This window comes from Drosophila miranda, chromosome XL (genome assembly GCF_003369915.1).
Source record: "Drosophila miranda strain MSH22 chromosome XL, D.miranda_PacBio2.1, whole genome shotgun sequence".
Lineage (NCBI taxonomy): Eukaryota > Metazoa > Arthropoda > Insecta > Diptera > Drosophilidae > Drosophila > Drosophila miranda.
The window spans coordinates 2,179,486-2,197,478 of NC_046673.1; the positions used below are offsets into that span (position 1 = coordinate 2,179,486).

The 17,993-nt window shown below is 43.6% G+C and overlaps 2 protein-coding genes across 5 annotated transcripts in view; one reads left to right on the forward strand and one right to left on the reverse strand.

The window, feature by feature from the left end:
• Window positions 1-17,993, forward strand: part of LOC108164978 (neurotrimin) — a 54,863-nt gene that overhangs the window by 17,216 nt on the left and 19,654 nt on the right. Inside the window, exons 2-3 of one of the 4 annotated variants that reach the window (XM_017300998.2) lie at window positions 11,765-12,091; window positions 12,810-12,946. In XM_017300998.2, the coding sequence (XP_017156487.1) occupies window positions 11,824-12,091; window positions 12,810-12,946 (405 nt within the window). In that variant the 5' untranslated portion in view covers window positions 11,765-11,823. Of the gene's footprint in view, window positions 1-11,764; window positions 12,092-12,809; window positions 12,980-17,993 lie in introns of all 4 variants that reach the window. The other 3 variants (XM_017300999.2, XM_017300996.2, XM_017300997.2) reach the window with 3 other exon arrangements.
• LOC108151845 lies at window positions 5,548-6,951 on the reverse strand. The gene is made up of 3 exons (XM_017280733.2): window positions 6,680-6,951; window positions 6,122-6,626; window positions 5,548-6,052 (listed from the first exon to the last, which is right to left on the reverse strand). Exons 1-3 carry the CDS (start codon window positions 6,906-6,908, stop codon window positions 5,902-5,904), a joined length of 885 nt encoding a protein of 294 aa, XP_017136222.1. The 5' UTR covers window positions 6,909-6,951; the 3' UTR covers window positions 5,548-5,901.

Below are 17,993 nucleotides of genomic sequence, written 5' to 3' on the forward strand. Positions count from 1 at the left end.
CTAGCTGGTGATAACAATAATCCTTGACAAGCCATAAACATCTTAACGTCCTTGTGCTCCAGCTCCAGCACCAGCAGCAGCCCCAGCCCCTGCCCTTGCCCTTGCCCATGCCTCTGTTCCCTTGCCAGACAAATAGACTAAAGTTACAAATGTCGCCTGGGAGGTCCTTGAGCTCCAAAGGTTGAGGTTGAGGTCTCGGTTCTGGAGTTGCTCTTTGAAATTGTAAACCCGACAAATGCTCCGAGTCGCAAAGTCAATTTGAATGTTTGTTCGCTTGTTTGTCTGAGCGCCAGCGAAGGGGGCTTTTGCCTTTTTTCAGCCTTACCCCCTTGCCTGCCTCGGCCTCGGCCTCTGCCGCTGCCGTTGCTGCCTCTGTCTATGTCTCTGCCCTATTGTGGAGCTGTGGAGGACGGCCCCTCGGGTCAGGGCCCTTGAATAAGCAGCTAATTCGTTTATTATTTTTATTGTTGCGTTGACATTATTTACGTAAGCTGCTTGTCAGCTTTTCACTTAGGCGTCGAGGAGTGCTTCACGGGGATGAGAGGTCTGCAGGATTGGATGTAATGGCAAGGATAGGGGCAGGGGTGGGGATAGAGGTAGAGGTAGAGATAGAGGGGTAAAGCTTGGAGAAGCGGAAAGGAAGAGCCAAGAGTCAGGAGTCTTTATTATATTCATTTCCATTTTATTTGCCCATTTACAAGTTTCAATCTTTATGCCTTGACTTTCCGCTTCTCATTCTTTCGCTGGCCTTTCCCTGCCCGAGTGCTTCCTACTTTAGCAGCCTGCCTTTAGCCACCCACTCTTTTGGCCCTGGTAGGTCGGATGTCGTGTCCTGACTGCCGAGTTATGCCTTTATTTGGCACTTGACGGCAATTGCTTTGACTCAACTGAACTGAACCGAACCGACCTATCCTTGTCCCTGTTTCTGTCCCGAACCGAACCGAACCGCACCGCACCGCACCGAGCTGAGCTGAGCAGAGCTAAGTTCGCTTATTGACTTGCCCCAGCTATTGATACAGCTTATTACGGATTAGGGATAACGAGGAGTGGCCAGGGTTTCAAGGGTTCCCGGCTCATTGAAATTGACATCTCGGATGAGGGAGGTGGACATTCCAGCTGTGGATTTTGGCCAAAGAATCTCTCCAAAGCTTTCGAGAAACCGACTACGGCGAAAAAAAAGCTTAACGAGATCTGACTGCAATGGAACTGAATCGAAGTGGGGTAGCCCGTCCTTGTTCCCGTCCCCGTCCATGTTCAATCCCTGACAACTACGGGCACAAATCCCCTGGAAGCACTTCGATCTGGTCTGACTGGGACCGGGACCACTCCTTCATTTCTTTCGCTTCAGTGCCGGAGCACACAGCATAACTAACGATAACTAACGATAAGGATCAAGCCGTGGTCCAATTGTCGTGGCCATGAGCCTGGAATAGCAACGAAGCTCTGACCTGCTGCTCTTCACCCTATACCCCATATCCCATGCTCCTTGACACTGCTGCACATTCGCTTAGGCGGCTCAGTGCCAGTGCCAGTGCCCGGCAGCAGGACAAAGCCATGGCGCTCAATTAGACAACACAAGGCGGCGGGGAGCGAATTATGGGCGTGGCTAAGCGTGCGTCACATATAACAACTGACGAAAAGAGAAGCAGAAAACTAAGAAAGAAGTAGTGCCAATTGGAGGAGGAGGAGGGAGAGGTTGAGGGAGAACAAAAATGGGGACAGAGGAAAGGTAACGGGAACGGAAAATAAAAATATGACACGAGCTTGGAATTTTTCTCCCCTCCTGTGGCAATATTTGTGAGTATGTTGACCGGTTGACAGTCACGCATATTCATGCATTCAGGCTGGGTCGGTGTCTTTGTCTGTGTCTGTGTGTGTTTTTGTTTCAGTGTTTGGCTTTGTGTTTGTGCCTGTGTCTGCGTCTGTGCCGGGGGTCGTGGTACGGGGGTGGTGTGGGTGGCTCCCTCCTGGCGTGACATTTTTGCCGCTGGCTGCAGCTAGCCCTGGCTATGACTGCTCATTTACACTTTGCCACATGGCCCCTTCTAGTGTCTCGGAAATCTGTCGCATCAGCACTATCACGGGATGTGTGCAGGAGGGAAGGCAGGGACACCCCGGCAGGTGGGGTGGTCGGCCCAAGTCGCATTGCTTTAGTGGATTATTATGCGAGGTATCAAATGCCCCAAAGGAAGGCAGCGAAAATGGATCGATGCATGCAGGAAAGTGCAGATGCCGACAAAAATGCGATCATGAATCGTGTTCGTGTTCTTTAATTTCGAAGAACTTTCATTATATTATGGGGGAAATCGTTCAAATAAGATAGAATTTCAGGTTTATTTTTTTTCGGGTAATAGCATTAGGGTCGTACTTTTCTAGACATTACGCTTGTGGTTCCAAGTGGCTGCCCGATGCGAGTTTCTGCTCTCGATCAATGCCCTACACAAGTACGGGCCCTACCTTTGCAGGGCATATGGACATTTGGTGAAGCTCTACAGGGTGTTAGCTGGTTGGAAGTCAGAAGAAGTTGAAAGAAGTCCACTCAACTGGACTAAACTTATTTGTCTTTCATATAGAAGTATTTATACATTCCTACAGGCATGTACATATGTATGTATGTATGTATGTATGTATGTTTGCTTGTGTTTGGGTTTTGCCTGTCTCTTTCTGTGGCCCTGTCTGTCTCTCAGTGTACGTTTGTGTGTGTGTGTGTGTGTGATGTTAAGCAAATACAGTTATACTAGTTGTACAGTTGTACCCCATACCCCATACCCCATACCCCATACCACATTCCATTATCACGTCCACCCACCCACAAGCGCCGCGAGAAGTAACTTTTGCTGACCATGACAACGACCACATTGACCAGAAACGTACACAGGACGTCTGTGGCACTAGGAGGCGTGGCACGTGGCGGTGGGGCTGGGGGGGAGCGGCCGGTGCGTTGAGGAAGGGGTGGTGGTGGTGGTGGTGGCGGGCAGAATGGCGAAGGGGAGAGGAAACAGAGTGGGAGGAAGATGAAGATGACTTTGTTGTGGAGTGGGAAATGAGCACGTTCCATTCGATGGTCAGATGTCATTTCCCCCACACAGCAGATCCCCCTGAGCCACAGCGTACACCCCTATGTACTATATACGTTCCTTCGTTCATTTTCCTTCTACGATTCGTCCCAACCATGTGTTTGCTTAATTTTGCTTACTTTGAAGCCAAACCTCTCCTTGTTCCCATTCTCTTCGGGTATTCCCAAGAGTGTAATTTTAAGTGTCAGCAACAATAAACACACACAACAGAGCACAACACAACACACAAGAAACATGTGTGCGCACATGTGCATGGATGTATGGATGTATGGGTGTGTGTGTGTGCGGCTCCGACTTCGACATTTCACTTTGGCCACAAACAAAACTGATTTACTTAAAGTTTCCTTGTTTCGAATAAAACAATAAACGGGACCAAAAAACCAAAACAAATCTACGCCAAGCCAAACGAATATATTTCCATGGCAGTCCAGAATGGAGCCTGGAGAGAATGGAGTCTGTAAAAAAAATTGAAGTGAAGTGAAGTGACCCAATGTGTGGTCGAGGTTGAGGGAGGTTAAGGTAAGAAAACGGCAGACAAGAAGCTCACTTGATCAGCAGGCAAAACAAATAAAAGCCAGGGAATGCGCCCTCGGCTTTAAACAATCAAAAATTAAATTAAACCACTTTGTGGGACGAGCATCCCTCTCAACCCGAGCCCAAGCCATAGCCATAGCCAGAGCTCAGTAAATCATTTCGATGGCATTGAAGCACTGTATTGCTGTATTGCTGCACTGCAATTAAAAGTCCAAAAGAGGGCCACAATCTCCTCAGGCACTTCAACGTTTGCTCCAGTGGCCCTCACCTCAGTGCAGGTTTCACCTGCACTAGACGTCATTTTGTTCGACAACAAAGTAATTTTTAACCACATTACCTTCTCTCCCTCCGTGTATGTGGTGTGTGTGTGTGTGTGTGTGTGTGTGTGTGTGTGTGTGTGTGTGTGGGTGGCAGGGGGGTATATGTATAAATGTACATACCAAAATCAATAGAATATTATCATCATTAGGCAGCTAATTCAATTTTCCAGGCCACAGACTGCAACGAAGTGGAATTGCACTGACCGAACGGGTGCCGTGCCCACAGTGCCCACAGTGCCCACAGTGCCCACAGTGCACGTGCGATCCACACTCAATGGGGAAATTCGACTGTTTTACATGGGATATCGAGTACGTAGAACATTTTCCTCGTATGGCATTTGCATGGAGGTCGAATGGGAGTTCTGCTGGGATATAGATATGTAGCTGATTAAAGGATGGACCCATACAATGCCACAGGCCACACGGGGGAACGCTATATCACAGGAAATATTTATTTGCACTCAATCTGCATCCAAGGGCCTGTATGACAAAAGAAATTAAACACCCTTTCTGAATTATGGGATGACAAAACAAATTTCAGTAGTTGAATAGTTTTCCACCATCCTCCACTGAGGATTCTCAATGAATAGGAGCCCCTTCGCCGCAGAGTAAAAGGGTATATGTAAGGGTGTGACTCTTACGAGTGTTGGGCCATTCGACAGATCTTACTCGAGATCTAGGGCACAAGAGAGACATGGATGGGAGAGGAATGTGTTTAAGCTCCCACAAAAGGCACCCGCAGCCGCCGACAGGATATGATTATAGGGTGAGACGGAAAGGGATAGGCAAGTGGTGGAAAGCCACCATGGTCTTGGGCGACAGATAGGACACGTATCTAATAAAACGACTTGCACACGTCCCCATCGTCCGCCCTTCGTCCGCCCATCGTCCTGTCCCCATTTCGGCCTTCACTAATGTGCTGGCTTCGATCCGAGCTAGCAGACTCGCAAATATTTGCCCACTGCTTTTGTGAGCTCATTAAATTTCGTCAATGCAAATATGTGTCAATGGCATGGTGGAGCCATGACTGGAGCCCAGTGGTGGAGCAGAACGCTGCCCATTTTAATGCAACACGTTGGTCCCCACGTTGCAGGTGGTGTGAGATGGGGCGTGGGGCAAACGACAGCCGGCATATGCACTTCCGGGCACATTTCCTGTTGCAAGTTCTCGTTCTCGTGCTCGTCCTCGTCCTCGTGGCCCTTGTGAATTTATTACGTGCAAATGTAAATAGCGGCACGTGCAGGGCGACTGTCCTTTCTCTGTCCTCTCCAGCCATGTTCTGTTCTGTCCTGCAGCAGGTCCTAGTCCTGTGAATCCAGCAGAAGAACCAGAGCCAGAACCAGAACCAGCAACAAAATGCTGCTCCTCTTTGACTTTCTGTTGCTAACTGTTAACTGCTCCTTCCCTATCCACTCCACGTCTCTGGAAAAATAAATGTTGTCCTCGCCAAACAAAGGGGAGGCAAGTCGTCTGTCTGCCTGGTGCCTTCTGCTTTCCTATAGCTCCCTTCTCCCATCCGCGCCGGGAGATGTTAGCCCTTTGTCAATAGATTATGCATCTACAAGACACCAGATACGATGTAGCCGCATTTGTATTATTTATTTGGCCATGTGCAACCAGCATACTGACTGCCAAGCGGATTCAAGTGCATTTTTGAGGGGGTAACAGCGTACAAATTGGCAGCGAATGATCGACTGATGGAGAAGGCGTGTAGAGTTTGAGCCATACGCTTGGCTCTTCGAGGAATCCTGAATGAATGCACGCCAAGTGTAATACAGTGAGAGGCCAATAGGAAAATAGCCAACAATATGACGTTCTCTGACCGATGATGGTAGCGAGCGATGGTATTATTTGGGTGAAAAATATATAAAAAACATTGAGAAGATTGCATACACGTCACACTAGAGGGGGTTTTGTGAACCTTTCAAAGTTACAATTTGTTACGACTAAAATCCATTCCCAAGTATTTTCTAATATTTAAAACCGTTAGCCAGTTTCAAGCGACAGGCGGTGCTATGAAGATTCAAGTAGTTTATCTGCTTGAAGTAGGTACGGCAGTGGACGCACTGATACGTCCAGTTGTGGTGTCCGTTGGCGCGTTGGTGTGAGCGCAGATTGGGGCTGCGGGAGGGGATACCAGACAACATTAGATTCCCATATATTTACCCTTGAAGTTACTCGAATACTAACCGATTGTCGAATTCCATGAGGCATTTTTGCTCGGGGCAGACAAACGGTGCCACGACCTTGCTCCTTCTCGTGCCGCTGTAGAGGAGCTGCCCTACCTGCTGTTCGGTGCGCCGTGGAACATTGGCCGGAGAGTACTTATTCTCTTTGGCTCTGAGGCATCTATTTGCCTTGGTCACCATTTGGATGTAGCCTATTTTGGCACCGTCCTTGCTCTTTTCCGGGTGTCGCCCCGGCATCCCCATTTTCCAGATGGTGTGGCTAAACTCGGTCCCCTCATTGATGGGCTGAAGGGCCATCAGCTGGCCCGCTGTTTCCTCCAACTCGCGCCTCGTTACGATGGGTATATCATCGCTACTGAGCCAGTTGCTGTTCGGGACCCCACTGCCGTAGTGAAAGGTAGAATTCGACAAGCGATTTGATACACGTTCGCTGCTCCACTTTTTGTTGGTTGCCATCGGCTCTGGTCTCGGCATTGGTGCCGTGTTGGGTACGGTGCGGCAATTGGCTGTGAAAAGTTTGGTTTCAACTACGCGTTTCATGTAACAGACACAGCCTCACCTTCATCGCGCTCGGAGGAGCGGTCTTGCTTGCCGTTGTAGCGATTCGACAAGAAGCTGCGGAAAATGTTCGGCATGGCGAAAAGCAAACAACACAGCCTTAAAACTGAGAAAAAAGCTAAGTTGTGTTGGAAAACACAAAAACAAAAGCCACCATCTCGCAACGATTTAATGCCAAATGCAGCCCTGCATGGAGCCCAGTCATCGAGCGAACACCTTTGCATCCACATTGTACTAATTGAGTTCAAAGCCAGACTTGCTCATGGATACCTAAGTCCATCCATAATAGAGGCCGGCTTTTTTGTGAACGCCGGGATTTAATATACCCTAGGTGGCAGCCCTGTAGTGCTGCCACCCTTGTACACTTTCCACAGCTGATATTTGATTCAAAATGGAGAGCGAGTGCAAATAAGCATATTCCAGAGCAATTTGTAATGTTGTATTTATTAACAAATATTGATTGCAGTTGATTGGAACATTTTCAACACAAATGCCACAAACGACTGCTGCACCGCAGCCACGTAAAACACTTCAAGCGGTTTCTTCTTCGTTTCTTTAAAAGATCTATGGATCATACATCTTCCTCCTTGAATAAAAACATCCCCGACCTGATCCTCGATAGACCTTATCCTTCATAGCAAAAACATATTTTTTTAAACTTAACATCGAAAAGAATCAATTTGAAAACAATTAACAGCGACTTTGCGGTGTGGCCGTAGCCGCGTGTCGGTTACGTCACACACTGCCGCACTATGGTCCGAACGACCACTTTTGTTGGCCAAAACCTAATTTTTAAAAGTCACAACTAAAACTTGGTTTTGATCACTCTGCATTAGAAAAAGATGGACCATTAAAGCTGCGTACCAGAATTTTCCATAGATGGCGCCACATTCGCAAAATCAGCTGTGCAACCCAACTGTTTTTATAGTAAAGCACGTGAAGGGAAAAAGTGCCAAATTAATAACCATTTTAGATCTCTCAAAAATTGAAAAACGGCAAGAAGTGATTAAATTTTTTTGATGAATCTTAATCTGTCGGGTTCTTACTACGTGTTTTGAGTTTTTAACTGTCTCTGGTAGTTGTGATGTCTTCGTAATTGAAGGTTAAAGTGAGGCCTTCAACATGTGCCAACTTGCAATGAAAACTAATTTTTGAAAAGGTGTACAAAGTGAGTCCTACCTAGTCCCACCCTGAAACCTTTTGTGTCTCGTAGATTAATAAATTCTTTTTGAAATGTATATAGTAAGAAATGCCACTTTTCACCACAATTCTTGGAATTTGCATTAATAGAGCATAACCTCATATTCGAAAATGCAGAGTTGTTTGCCGTAAGGATTTCAAAAAGGGTAAAATTATCAATTAATTGAAAACGGATCTTAAGGCGACATATCATATGAAATTAATAAAGCTTTTGAAGATACCAGCAAGAAAATTTGTTATCGCTTGGCAACATACCGGAACAAATGCAAGTAAAATTCACAGATTTTTGAACGAAAATACAGTGACGAACTAAATTTTTGGCACAGTACGCTTTTTAAACTTTCTGGCCACCGTGTGACCCTTTCGATAACGATATAAGGTAAAAATAAATTAAGCCAACCAGATCATAGTATTTAGTATATATATATATTAAATTTGTTTACAAAAATTCAAACTAAGCATTAGTATTAAATAAAAAACTTTAAAAAGTGTATATTTCGTTGAACAAAATTATTGGCACACTAGGCTTTATACATTAATTTTTCAGTATTATGTCCGATTGGGCAGCTCTTTTTTTTGGAAATATGGCAGCCTGGTTATCCCGTTATTTAAAATTTTGCAAATTAGCATTTGGAAATTTAAAGTTGCGCTTAAATTGGGCTTGTTTTGATTTTTGCTGTCAATATGCCACCGAAACAAAAGGAAACCACCGTAGCGCAGAGGAAAATAATCCTGCACTTGCATAATCAAGGCAAATCGTATGCGGAAATAGGCAAAATTATGGAAAGAAGCCGCTTCACAATAAGGAGCATCGTTCAACGCTTTAAGGGAGCCTCAAACTTGGAGAGCTCTAAACACACAGGTCGCCCAAAAGTTTTAAGCAATCGCGAATGCAGCCAAATCATTCGCAAAGTGAAATTGAACCCCACCATATCCTCCACACAGATCGCTGCTGATCTAAAAAAAGACATTGGGACGGATGTTCACCCGATTACGGTACGCCGAGTACTACACGAGGCCAACTACCATGCGCGTGTGGCTCGACGAAAACCTTTGATCTCGGAGACTAATAAAAAAAACGTCTGAACTACGCCAAGGAGTTTATAACTAAGCCCAAAGATTTCTGGCAACAGGTGCTATTTTCCGATGAAAGTAAATTCAATATTTTCCGATCGGATGGATTCCAAACAGTGTGGAGAAAGCCAAATACCGAGTTCGACAATCAAAACATAACTCCAACTGTTAAGCATGGTGGTGGAAGTGTCATGGTGTGGGGTTGCATGTCTGCTGCTGGTGTGGGTGAATTGGTATTTATAGACGGCATAATGGACAAAAATATCTATCTGAATATTTTGAAGGATAACCTAAAAAAAAGTGTCGAAAATCTAAATTTACCAAATTCCTTCACATTTCAGCAAGACAACGACCCCAAGCATTCGGCCCATATAGTCAAAATGTGGCTTACTTACAATACCGCCCATGTTCTGCCACACCCACCACAGTCCCCGGACCTCAATCCAATTGAACATTTGTGGGCATTAGAAAGCGGGCTATAAGGACAAAAGCCGACCTAAAACAAGCCTTAATGGAAGAATGGCAAAATATAGGGGAGGAAACTACTAAAAAATTAGTAGACTCGATGCCAGCTCGCTTATCGGCCGTCATTAAGGCTAAGGGATTAAACACCAAATAATAAAAATTTTTTACATACGTACAATATCTTATTTTTAAGTTTTTCTTGGGGTGTGCCAATAATTTTGTTCATCGAAATATACCTTATTTTTTAGTTTTTTAATTTTTACTATTACTATGTTTAAGTTTTTGAAATAAGTTTTTTGTTTATGTATAATAAATACTTTAATCTCTTTGTTCAATATACTTTTTAGCTTTAGCGATTTATTTTCATTCCAAGGGTCACACGGTGGCCAGAAAGTTTAAAAAGCTTACTGTGCCAAAAATTTAGTTCGTCATGTATGTGGATTGGCCACAAGCCTTTATTTCACTACTATTATCTTTATGCCCAGAGAATGCTAACTAAGTTCGTAAGGCTGTACAGGACCCAGTCGGAAAGCCGGCACATATCTCACCTAACGAGGCGTTAACCTTGCTTCTAGACAAGGATCTCTGCAATAATTTACGGAAACCTTTAAACGATTTTATTTTTATTTAAATAAAAATTTTGTTTAGGCGTGCAACGCCGTTTTCTTAAATAAAATATGCTTAATACTTTTTTTCACTATAACTAATAATTTAAATACGCATTATTAAAAAAAGGGGCGGTGCCACACCCATTTTTTTCTTAAATCCACTTCTTATTGATTATATATATCCAATACAAAAAACTAAATGAAAAAATCTTGTTCTGTTCGGGAGTTATTAATTTTGGCCAACAAAAGTGGTCGTTCGGACCATAGTGTGCCGTTGGCATACTAAAGTACTTTTAAAGGGCGCGCAATTGTATGGAATGTATGTATGTGTGTATGCGTGTATGATAGATATACATAGCATAATCGCGGAATCTTTTGGGAAAGACATGTACATAATTCGAATTTTGCTCTGGTTCCTTGCCTTGACTTAGAGTATTCAAGGGTATTAACACTTTTCTAAGAAGCTTGCCACCGAGACATCAAGACAAGAGTACTTTTGAATACCCTCATGCAACATACGAATGTAATAAACTGATATATTTACATATGTATGTATGTACCTAAGATGTTTTATAATTTAACTAGAAAATTTATGGGTATTGTCTATGAGAGTATTCAAGGTGCGACACGCATCTACAGTTATGCTTTGCACATTCCCGCCGGAAAGCGCGCGATTGACAAGTGATTTGAAATATATGTAAAACTAATTCCATATATGTATATGTTTGCATATTTATTTTAGTGTATATATATTTTTTCTTAGATCGTATATTTTTATACCCGATACTCAAAATGAGTATTGGGGTATATTAGATTTGTGGTAAAAGTGGATGTGTGGCTATAATGGGCACTCTTTGTCGTGTCGTTCAATATTAGCGGCGTCTGCCGGAGGAGAGCCATACTGACTTAGTATCGGGTATAACTGTAGAGTTGCGGTCTCCGCAGCAACTCACAACGTTCCCTCTCGTTAAATATATCATTATTTTAGTTAAAGTCAAACAAAGGGATAAACAAAGAAGTCGAGAACCGACGGACTTTAAATAATATTTTTATAATTTATATCAACCTGTCTTAAATAAGGATATAAATTTGTAATTATATTATTGTAATATTTTATATTTTTTAGTATAAATCAAACAAATAACAGCTTTTATTTTAGTTCCCGCGCCCTAGTGTACCATACATCCACCCCCTGCCCGTTCTTCCTTTATTTTGTGGCGGTAGGTCAGTTCATCAGAGGACCCAAAACAAGGACCAATTGGTTCGAAACGTATTGAGTGTGTACCAACACATGCAAAGATGTTCTTTCTGCGTTTTGCCCATAATGAACGCCGAACGCCTGAGCCGAAGTTTCTGGGGAGCTCAAGCTGGTTACCCGTCGTGTGACGCTTCGTAGTATGAACCATGATGTACATATAATTCCACCATGGTATGTCCTGGCACATCTATGTATATACTGTATGGTTAGTGGTGTCATCTTGACGACAACAACATTTATTGAGGCCTCGGCAAAAAATATCGATTGCGTATTGAATTTGAATTATGGACTTTTGTTGCTAGACTTTTCCATTTAAATAGGTCCATTCGTATTGTTAAAAACGGTGATCTCGTTTACTTTGTATACCCTTGCAGACTTGCAGACGATTTGCTATGCGAGCCAAGAATTTCAACAATTCATGAGTTAAGACTATTAGAACTAATTGGACAATGTTGTCCGTACGTCTTCCTTGCGTTTACAGAATATTCAACCAGATAAGTCTGTACATAAAGTCATGCCAGTAGGAACTACGTCAGTCTTATGATGGCGATTCTGGTAGACAAGAAAATCAGCGAGACTATCGTCGATTCCGGAAACTGCAAGCTGAACGTTAAACCCGCTCAGACATTTACATTTGCATTCACAACCAGCAAGCCCTCGCAACGGAATCAAACCAAGCTGGCTCAACTCCGGATAGGAAAAGCAGGAGGATTCGGAGGAGGAGGAGGAGGAGGAGGAATCAGAGCTCGAGGAGGCCTAAGAGGCCATTGGCTATCGCTTCTGGTACTGATGCTGTGCAATTGCGTTGGTAAGTATATGAGAGGCAAGGAGGCAGAGGGCCCGGTTCCGCTAGACGTCATTCTGCTTGTTTGCTGGACAAATTCGAGCTAAAAATTTGTTTTTGTTAACAATTTGTGTACAATTACTTAATTCTCCATTCATTATGAAGCTCTCCCGTCAATTAAATTGTACTCCACTGGAGCAGCCATTCTGCTTTCGAATTCGAACTGTTTATACATACATATGTACATCAGATGAAAAAACTCCTTTGGCTTAGGGATAGCGTAAGTGCGACGACGTGCTAGTGGAACCGGGCTATAAGACCGAGTTTGGGCGCCCAAGCGTTTGGGCAAATAGCGATAACATTGTTGATCGTTCAGTGTGGAACGTACCGTTTTTGCTTTGCTTTGCACACACAAAACTATATCGATAACCGTCCTATCATTGCTTGAGTTGCCCTGCCAGATCGATAGCGACTCAAACTCCAGCTCTCTGCAACAAGCATCGCTATCGATCGCTATCGATCGATTCGTTTAGCTTAAACTTATTGATTTGCCAATCGTTTGCAGGCCGTGCCGCTCGTTCCCAACACAAACACACACACATAGATATGCCTACTCAAATACACACACACAGACACACACACAGAACAGAGAAACACATACAGCCATTTGTAAATTTGTTTGAAATTGCGTTAATTGTTCAATCAATGTTTTCTCTTCATGGAAATGTCAATTGAAATGAAGATTTTACCGTTTCAAACCAAATCTCCTCAGTGGGCGCCTTCGAGCCGGACTTTGTCATCCCGCTGGAGAACGTGACCATCGCCCAGGGCCGGGACGCGACATTCACGTGCGTGGTGAACAATCTGGGTGGTCATCGGGTGAGTGGCGACGGTGCAACGGTCCCCGCCAAGGTATGTATCGGTTTCAGGCGCAGCGTTGAATGAGTTTCTGTTTTCAGTTCCAGTTTCAGTTTTGGTTCTCTCAGTATCTCAGTATATATCTATTATCTCTCTTATCTCTCTCTCTCTCTCTATTTCTCTTGATTTGGTCCCCTTTCATTTGTCTCATTTCAAGTGCACAATATTTGAGATTTAAGAGTTTTAACGATTTCAAAACCAAACAAATACGAACATAATAACGAAATCAAACTGCACAACAACTATCGCAATTATGTAACTAGCCCTTAAGCGCACCTCTACTACTCTACTACCTACCTACCCCTATACCAGTAAGCATACATACAGACATACATAAACATATGCACACATACCCATATAGATAGTTAATTACAAGTATAGCTGCCATAGCACCATACAATATCTAAGATATATATTCATACATACTGCATATACGTACATATGTCTACATATGTATATGTATGTATGTACATATATAGAGCACTCTACTCTGCATATTTAACGCACCAACGCACAGCAGCAGCAACAACAACAACAACAACTAAAACTACAGCAACAACAAAAGAATCAAACAAAAACAAAAACAATAATGGTGGGGAGAAATAAAGCACATTACCAACAGATCACAGGCAAACAGAGCGGAATGGGGCCGAAATAAATTTAAATAAACAGCGCGCAATTTGTGCGAGACGAGGCGAGGTTAAAACGAAAACGAAACCGAAAAACGAATAGCTTATTGTTTTTATCATCGTATTATATTATTATTAGCACTCAAATTTAATTTATAACACTCACAGAGAGGGTCTGAGTCCCGGGCCAGGCCCAGAGAGTGTGCACACTCTGGTCGCCCCCCGAGAGGCAGCCGTGATGAGCGTCCACTGTGGGAAGGAATTTAAGCGATAAAAGAGCATCGCATTGCATCACAAAAAAGACCTGTAAGCGATTGTTGTTAACAACAATAAACAATCGACCGTCGACAGCCGACAGTCGACAGTCGACAGCCGACAATCGACAATCGTTAAAAAATAAAACACAAAAATGTATGCAAAAGAGCCATTATATGCCGAACAGCCCCCCAAGGGTTCGATGGGTAGGATGATAGCGCGCCAGCAAATAGACAACGAAAACAAATTAAGTCATTTCATCAACAAGAATTTAATCGCTTTAAAGCGCGTAATCCGTTTTGCTTTTTTCCGTTCGTTCTAAGCGTCCAACAGCTCCAAGCTTCAAGTACCTATAGTTTACATTTACTGTTCAAACTCCCACATTTCCGCACTGTGCAGAACTGGCAGTCGTCATATTTCCTTCAGCTGACAGCCAAAATCGGTGTAGAAATTGAAGAAGTTCCTTGGAAGACCATTAGGTGGTGCTTCCTTCTAGTCCCATAAAGCTCGAGGGGCATACAAAAAAGTCATCAATAGAAAATGATTAAATGTGATAGGTTCTCAAACTACAAAACAGCTACAAAAACAAGGCTGCACCGGATGAAAAAACTGCCTCCAAAGAAGCAACTGGTGACCAAACTGATGTCCAACGAACTCCAAGATGACTCCGACAGCACGGACATCGAGCTCGCATCGAGATCGCATGCTGCTGAGCAAGATTGTAGTAAATAGCATTTGGACGAGGCTGTCATTTAGGACTTAAAGGCACGGATCGGCACGCATGTATGCACATGAGCCCATAGGACCGTGCCGACCTCTGCTGTAAGGTCTTGAATGGCCATCCCTTCCAGGAAGACCAACAGTGGAAGTGCTATGTCGGAGCTTCCACAAAGGCATATGCAGATCCACGCCTGCAAGGCCCTGGCGAAAACCTTAAGGTTGTGGTGGAAGATGTCTGCAAGACGGTCGGTCATACGGACAGACGAGTGTCTGATGTCTGTCGATGATGCCAATTGAATCACCACTAAAGCTCCTGAAGCCTCTGGAATTGGGAGGATATCATTGAATAATACATCATGAAGTGCACATGATGCCAATCTATCGCTTCTTTATTGATTAGGCAGTTCAGATCGAAATATTGTCAGCCGAAATGTTCGAAGTGTAACCAAAATGCCGGTTACCGCTATTCCGCTTGCCATTTTGGGACCGTTTGGCTCTCTTTCCTTTTTTTTTTTGCATTCGTTGGATGCGTTTTGTTGGAGCTTTCGTCAGAGCTGTTTTTCTGTCTCTCCCCTCCGTTTGTTTGCGTTGCACGTCAAAGAGTGTTAATCAACGAAATGGCCTCATAAATAAAAACGCCATTTCGTATAAATCCTTCGATGTTTCAATCAAACAAAAGCAACGGGACAGCGGTGCAGCCATACAGCCATACAGCGGCACAACGGAATGAAAGGGGAGAACAGGAGGGACGATGTCATTTTATTTAAGCAACAAATAAATATATAAACTGTGGCGAACAGAACAAAACATATGGCACTGGAATGGAGAAGCCCGGACCAACTAACATCGAAGATCCAGGATACCCCCAAATTGACTCTGTCGATACAATGGGATCTGAGTGGTAAACATGGAAATTCCAACAAAGAAATTCCAGTTTTGAGCTACAGGAATTCAGGCAGCGACTGTTTCCATTGGCTGGAATTGCTGGAATGCTGCAGCACTTCACGCAAAACGGCTGCACATGCTTCTGCCAAACTTACATAGCACATATGTACATATATGTATGGTTGGACACATGTACATATGTACATACATATCTATCGGCTCTGGCCTCCGCTAGATATGCTTAATTGAAGATTTCTTTCGCAGCGAAGGTTTGGATGCAGGAGCATTCGCGACCTTTGTTTCAGCTGCCGCTCTGGCTCTGGCTCTGGCTCTTCGTCTCCGTCTGCCTCTGGTCCTGTCTGTTGTTCATCCATTTGTTTAACAACTTTGCCAGCAACAGCGAGGAACAATGAGGACTGCTGCAGCACCACCAGCAGCAACAACGGGGACAACATTAACAATAGCAACAACAAACAGTCGCATAATCGTTGCATTGTTATACCCTACCAGAGGGCACTATAATGTTTATTTAAAAAGCAGAGAAGGCAGCATCTCTAACCCCAAATATGTCCGTCCGATGTCACAGCCACGATCGATCGAAAATTAATTTCTCATGGGCGAGGCGTTTTTCCCTCTGAAGATGTGAATTTCAGTTTCTTTTTATTTGAATTCAACCAAAATTTGAAAGTCGCAGCATAGTTTGTAAATGCAAACTTCAAGTCGGATCACTGTCACCCGAATTACATAAAGAAGATAAGCAAAATCCAATGAATATGTATTTATACAGAAAGTTATAGTTTCCATTAGCAGCACATCCACATTTGGCTCTTCATTTGCCGTTCAATTCAGAGAAAGCCGTACAATTTCCCACATAAGATTCCTATTACATCCACTCGTTGCATTATTCAAGATATCTTTCTATACGTAGTTCTATACGTTATTAGTTATGAGTCGTGTCATATTAACGCAAAAGCGATACATTTTTTAGTGGTTAATCGTTAAAATATCAGAATCTGATGCTTCCGCTCGCTTATGTGAAATTAGTACAGGGAATCACAGTACAGTTCTTAAGGTCACTCGATGAATGTGCCCTAATGGGCTCTATAGGAACCAGGATTATAGAAAAACCGAAAAACCGGTCTGAAAGAATATCAAAAACTTCGGCGTCCGAAGATAGATTCTTGTCTTCTTTTTATTTCTCTCCTTCTCCTTCTCTCTGTCTCTATCTCCATCTCTCTGTATATCTCTGGTTACTATCGTTTAATTCGTTATTTTCGTGTTACTTTTCCTTCCCTTCGCCTCTTTTATATGGCATTCTTGTTTTCTTATTTTAGTCCATTTCGTTGGTATTTCCTTTTTCGGTTAGTATAATACTTGAAAAATAAACCCAAAAAAAGATTAATAAAAATAAATTCAAGCGCACCGAGTTCAAACCGAAACAAACTTTGCACCATTTTCGTATAACTATGAATCTATGTATGTAAATGTGTAAATGTGTAAGTGTGTACACTGTTCATGTGTATATTGCCATGTGTATGTGCGTGTGCGTGTGTGTGTGTGTGTGCTTTTACGTAGTCCTGTTCTCTATATGTAGTAGTAGTACTCTGTGTATGTAACTGTAGACTTACTTTATGACATTTGCTCGGTTTATTTGCATTTACATTTGAAAAATTTTTACAATCCCCTTTACATTTCTCTGTTTTTTTGGGGCCGCCTTTTCTGTTTGCCCCGATTTTCGTCACAATCCGTTTGAGCCTTTGTTTGATCCACCCCTCGTTCCACCCCACCCCCTGGTTGGGTCCTAGATGGCCCCATCGCATTCATGCATTACTCAATAAATTTGCTTTATTGAGTAAATAAATAAAGAGAGCCAGCGGAATCCTCCACCAACATCAAAGAGACGGACGGACACACTACTGTCCGTGGGTATTTATTTTCTGTGGCAGAGCCGCTGCCACCCGAAACCCGGTCCCGCTTCTCCTTTTCCCTCCTATTGACACACGAACGAGCGGGTGGGGGTGGCGGTGGGGGTGGGGGTGTGGATGTGGCCGGGGCTTTGTATGGGGATGGCACTGTATTGGCTCTCCTACTTATTGGCTTGGGCTGCGCGGCACTCGATATGAACCAGCAAATAGTCGGTGGATTTCAGCCGACGGAGATCCAATACAACAAGGAGCTAATGTCAAATATTCAAATAATTCCCACCATTCGTTCCACCATTTTTATTGGCTAGTTATCAATCAACTGTTGTAAAACTCAATCAAATCTAAGCCGATTCCAGCCGGTCCGAAAAGATACCAGCCCAGCCCGCCCCGCCGGGTAGCTAGATAGTTTTCTGTCCAGCATCCAATATGCATACAGCTTTGGAAGTGGCTCAAATATGCATAAAGTGCAGCGCATGAGCGAGCTCCACTCTTCTTCCACGCGATTACAGTGCCTCCGCTTTTTTCCCCATTCCCATCTACCATCTCCCATCCCCTGCTCCCCTGCTCCCCTGCTCGCTGTCAGCAGCAGATTGC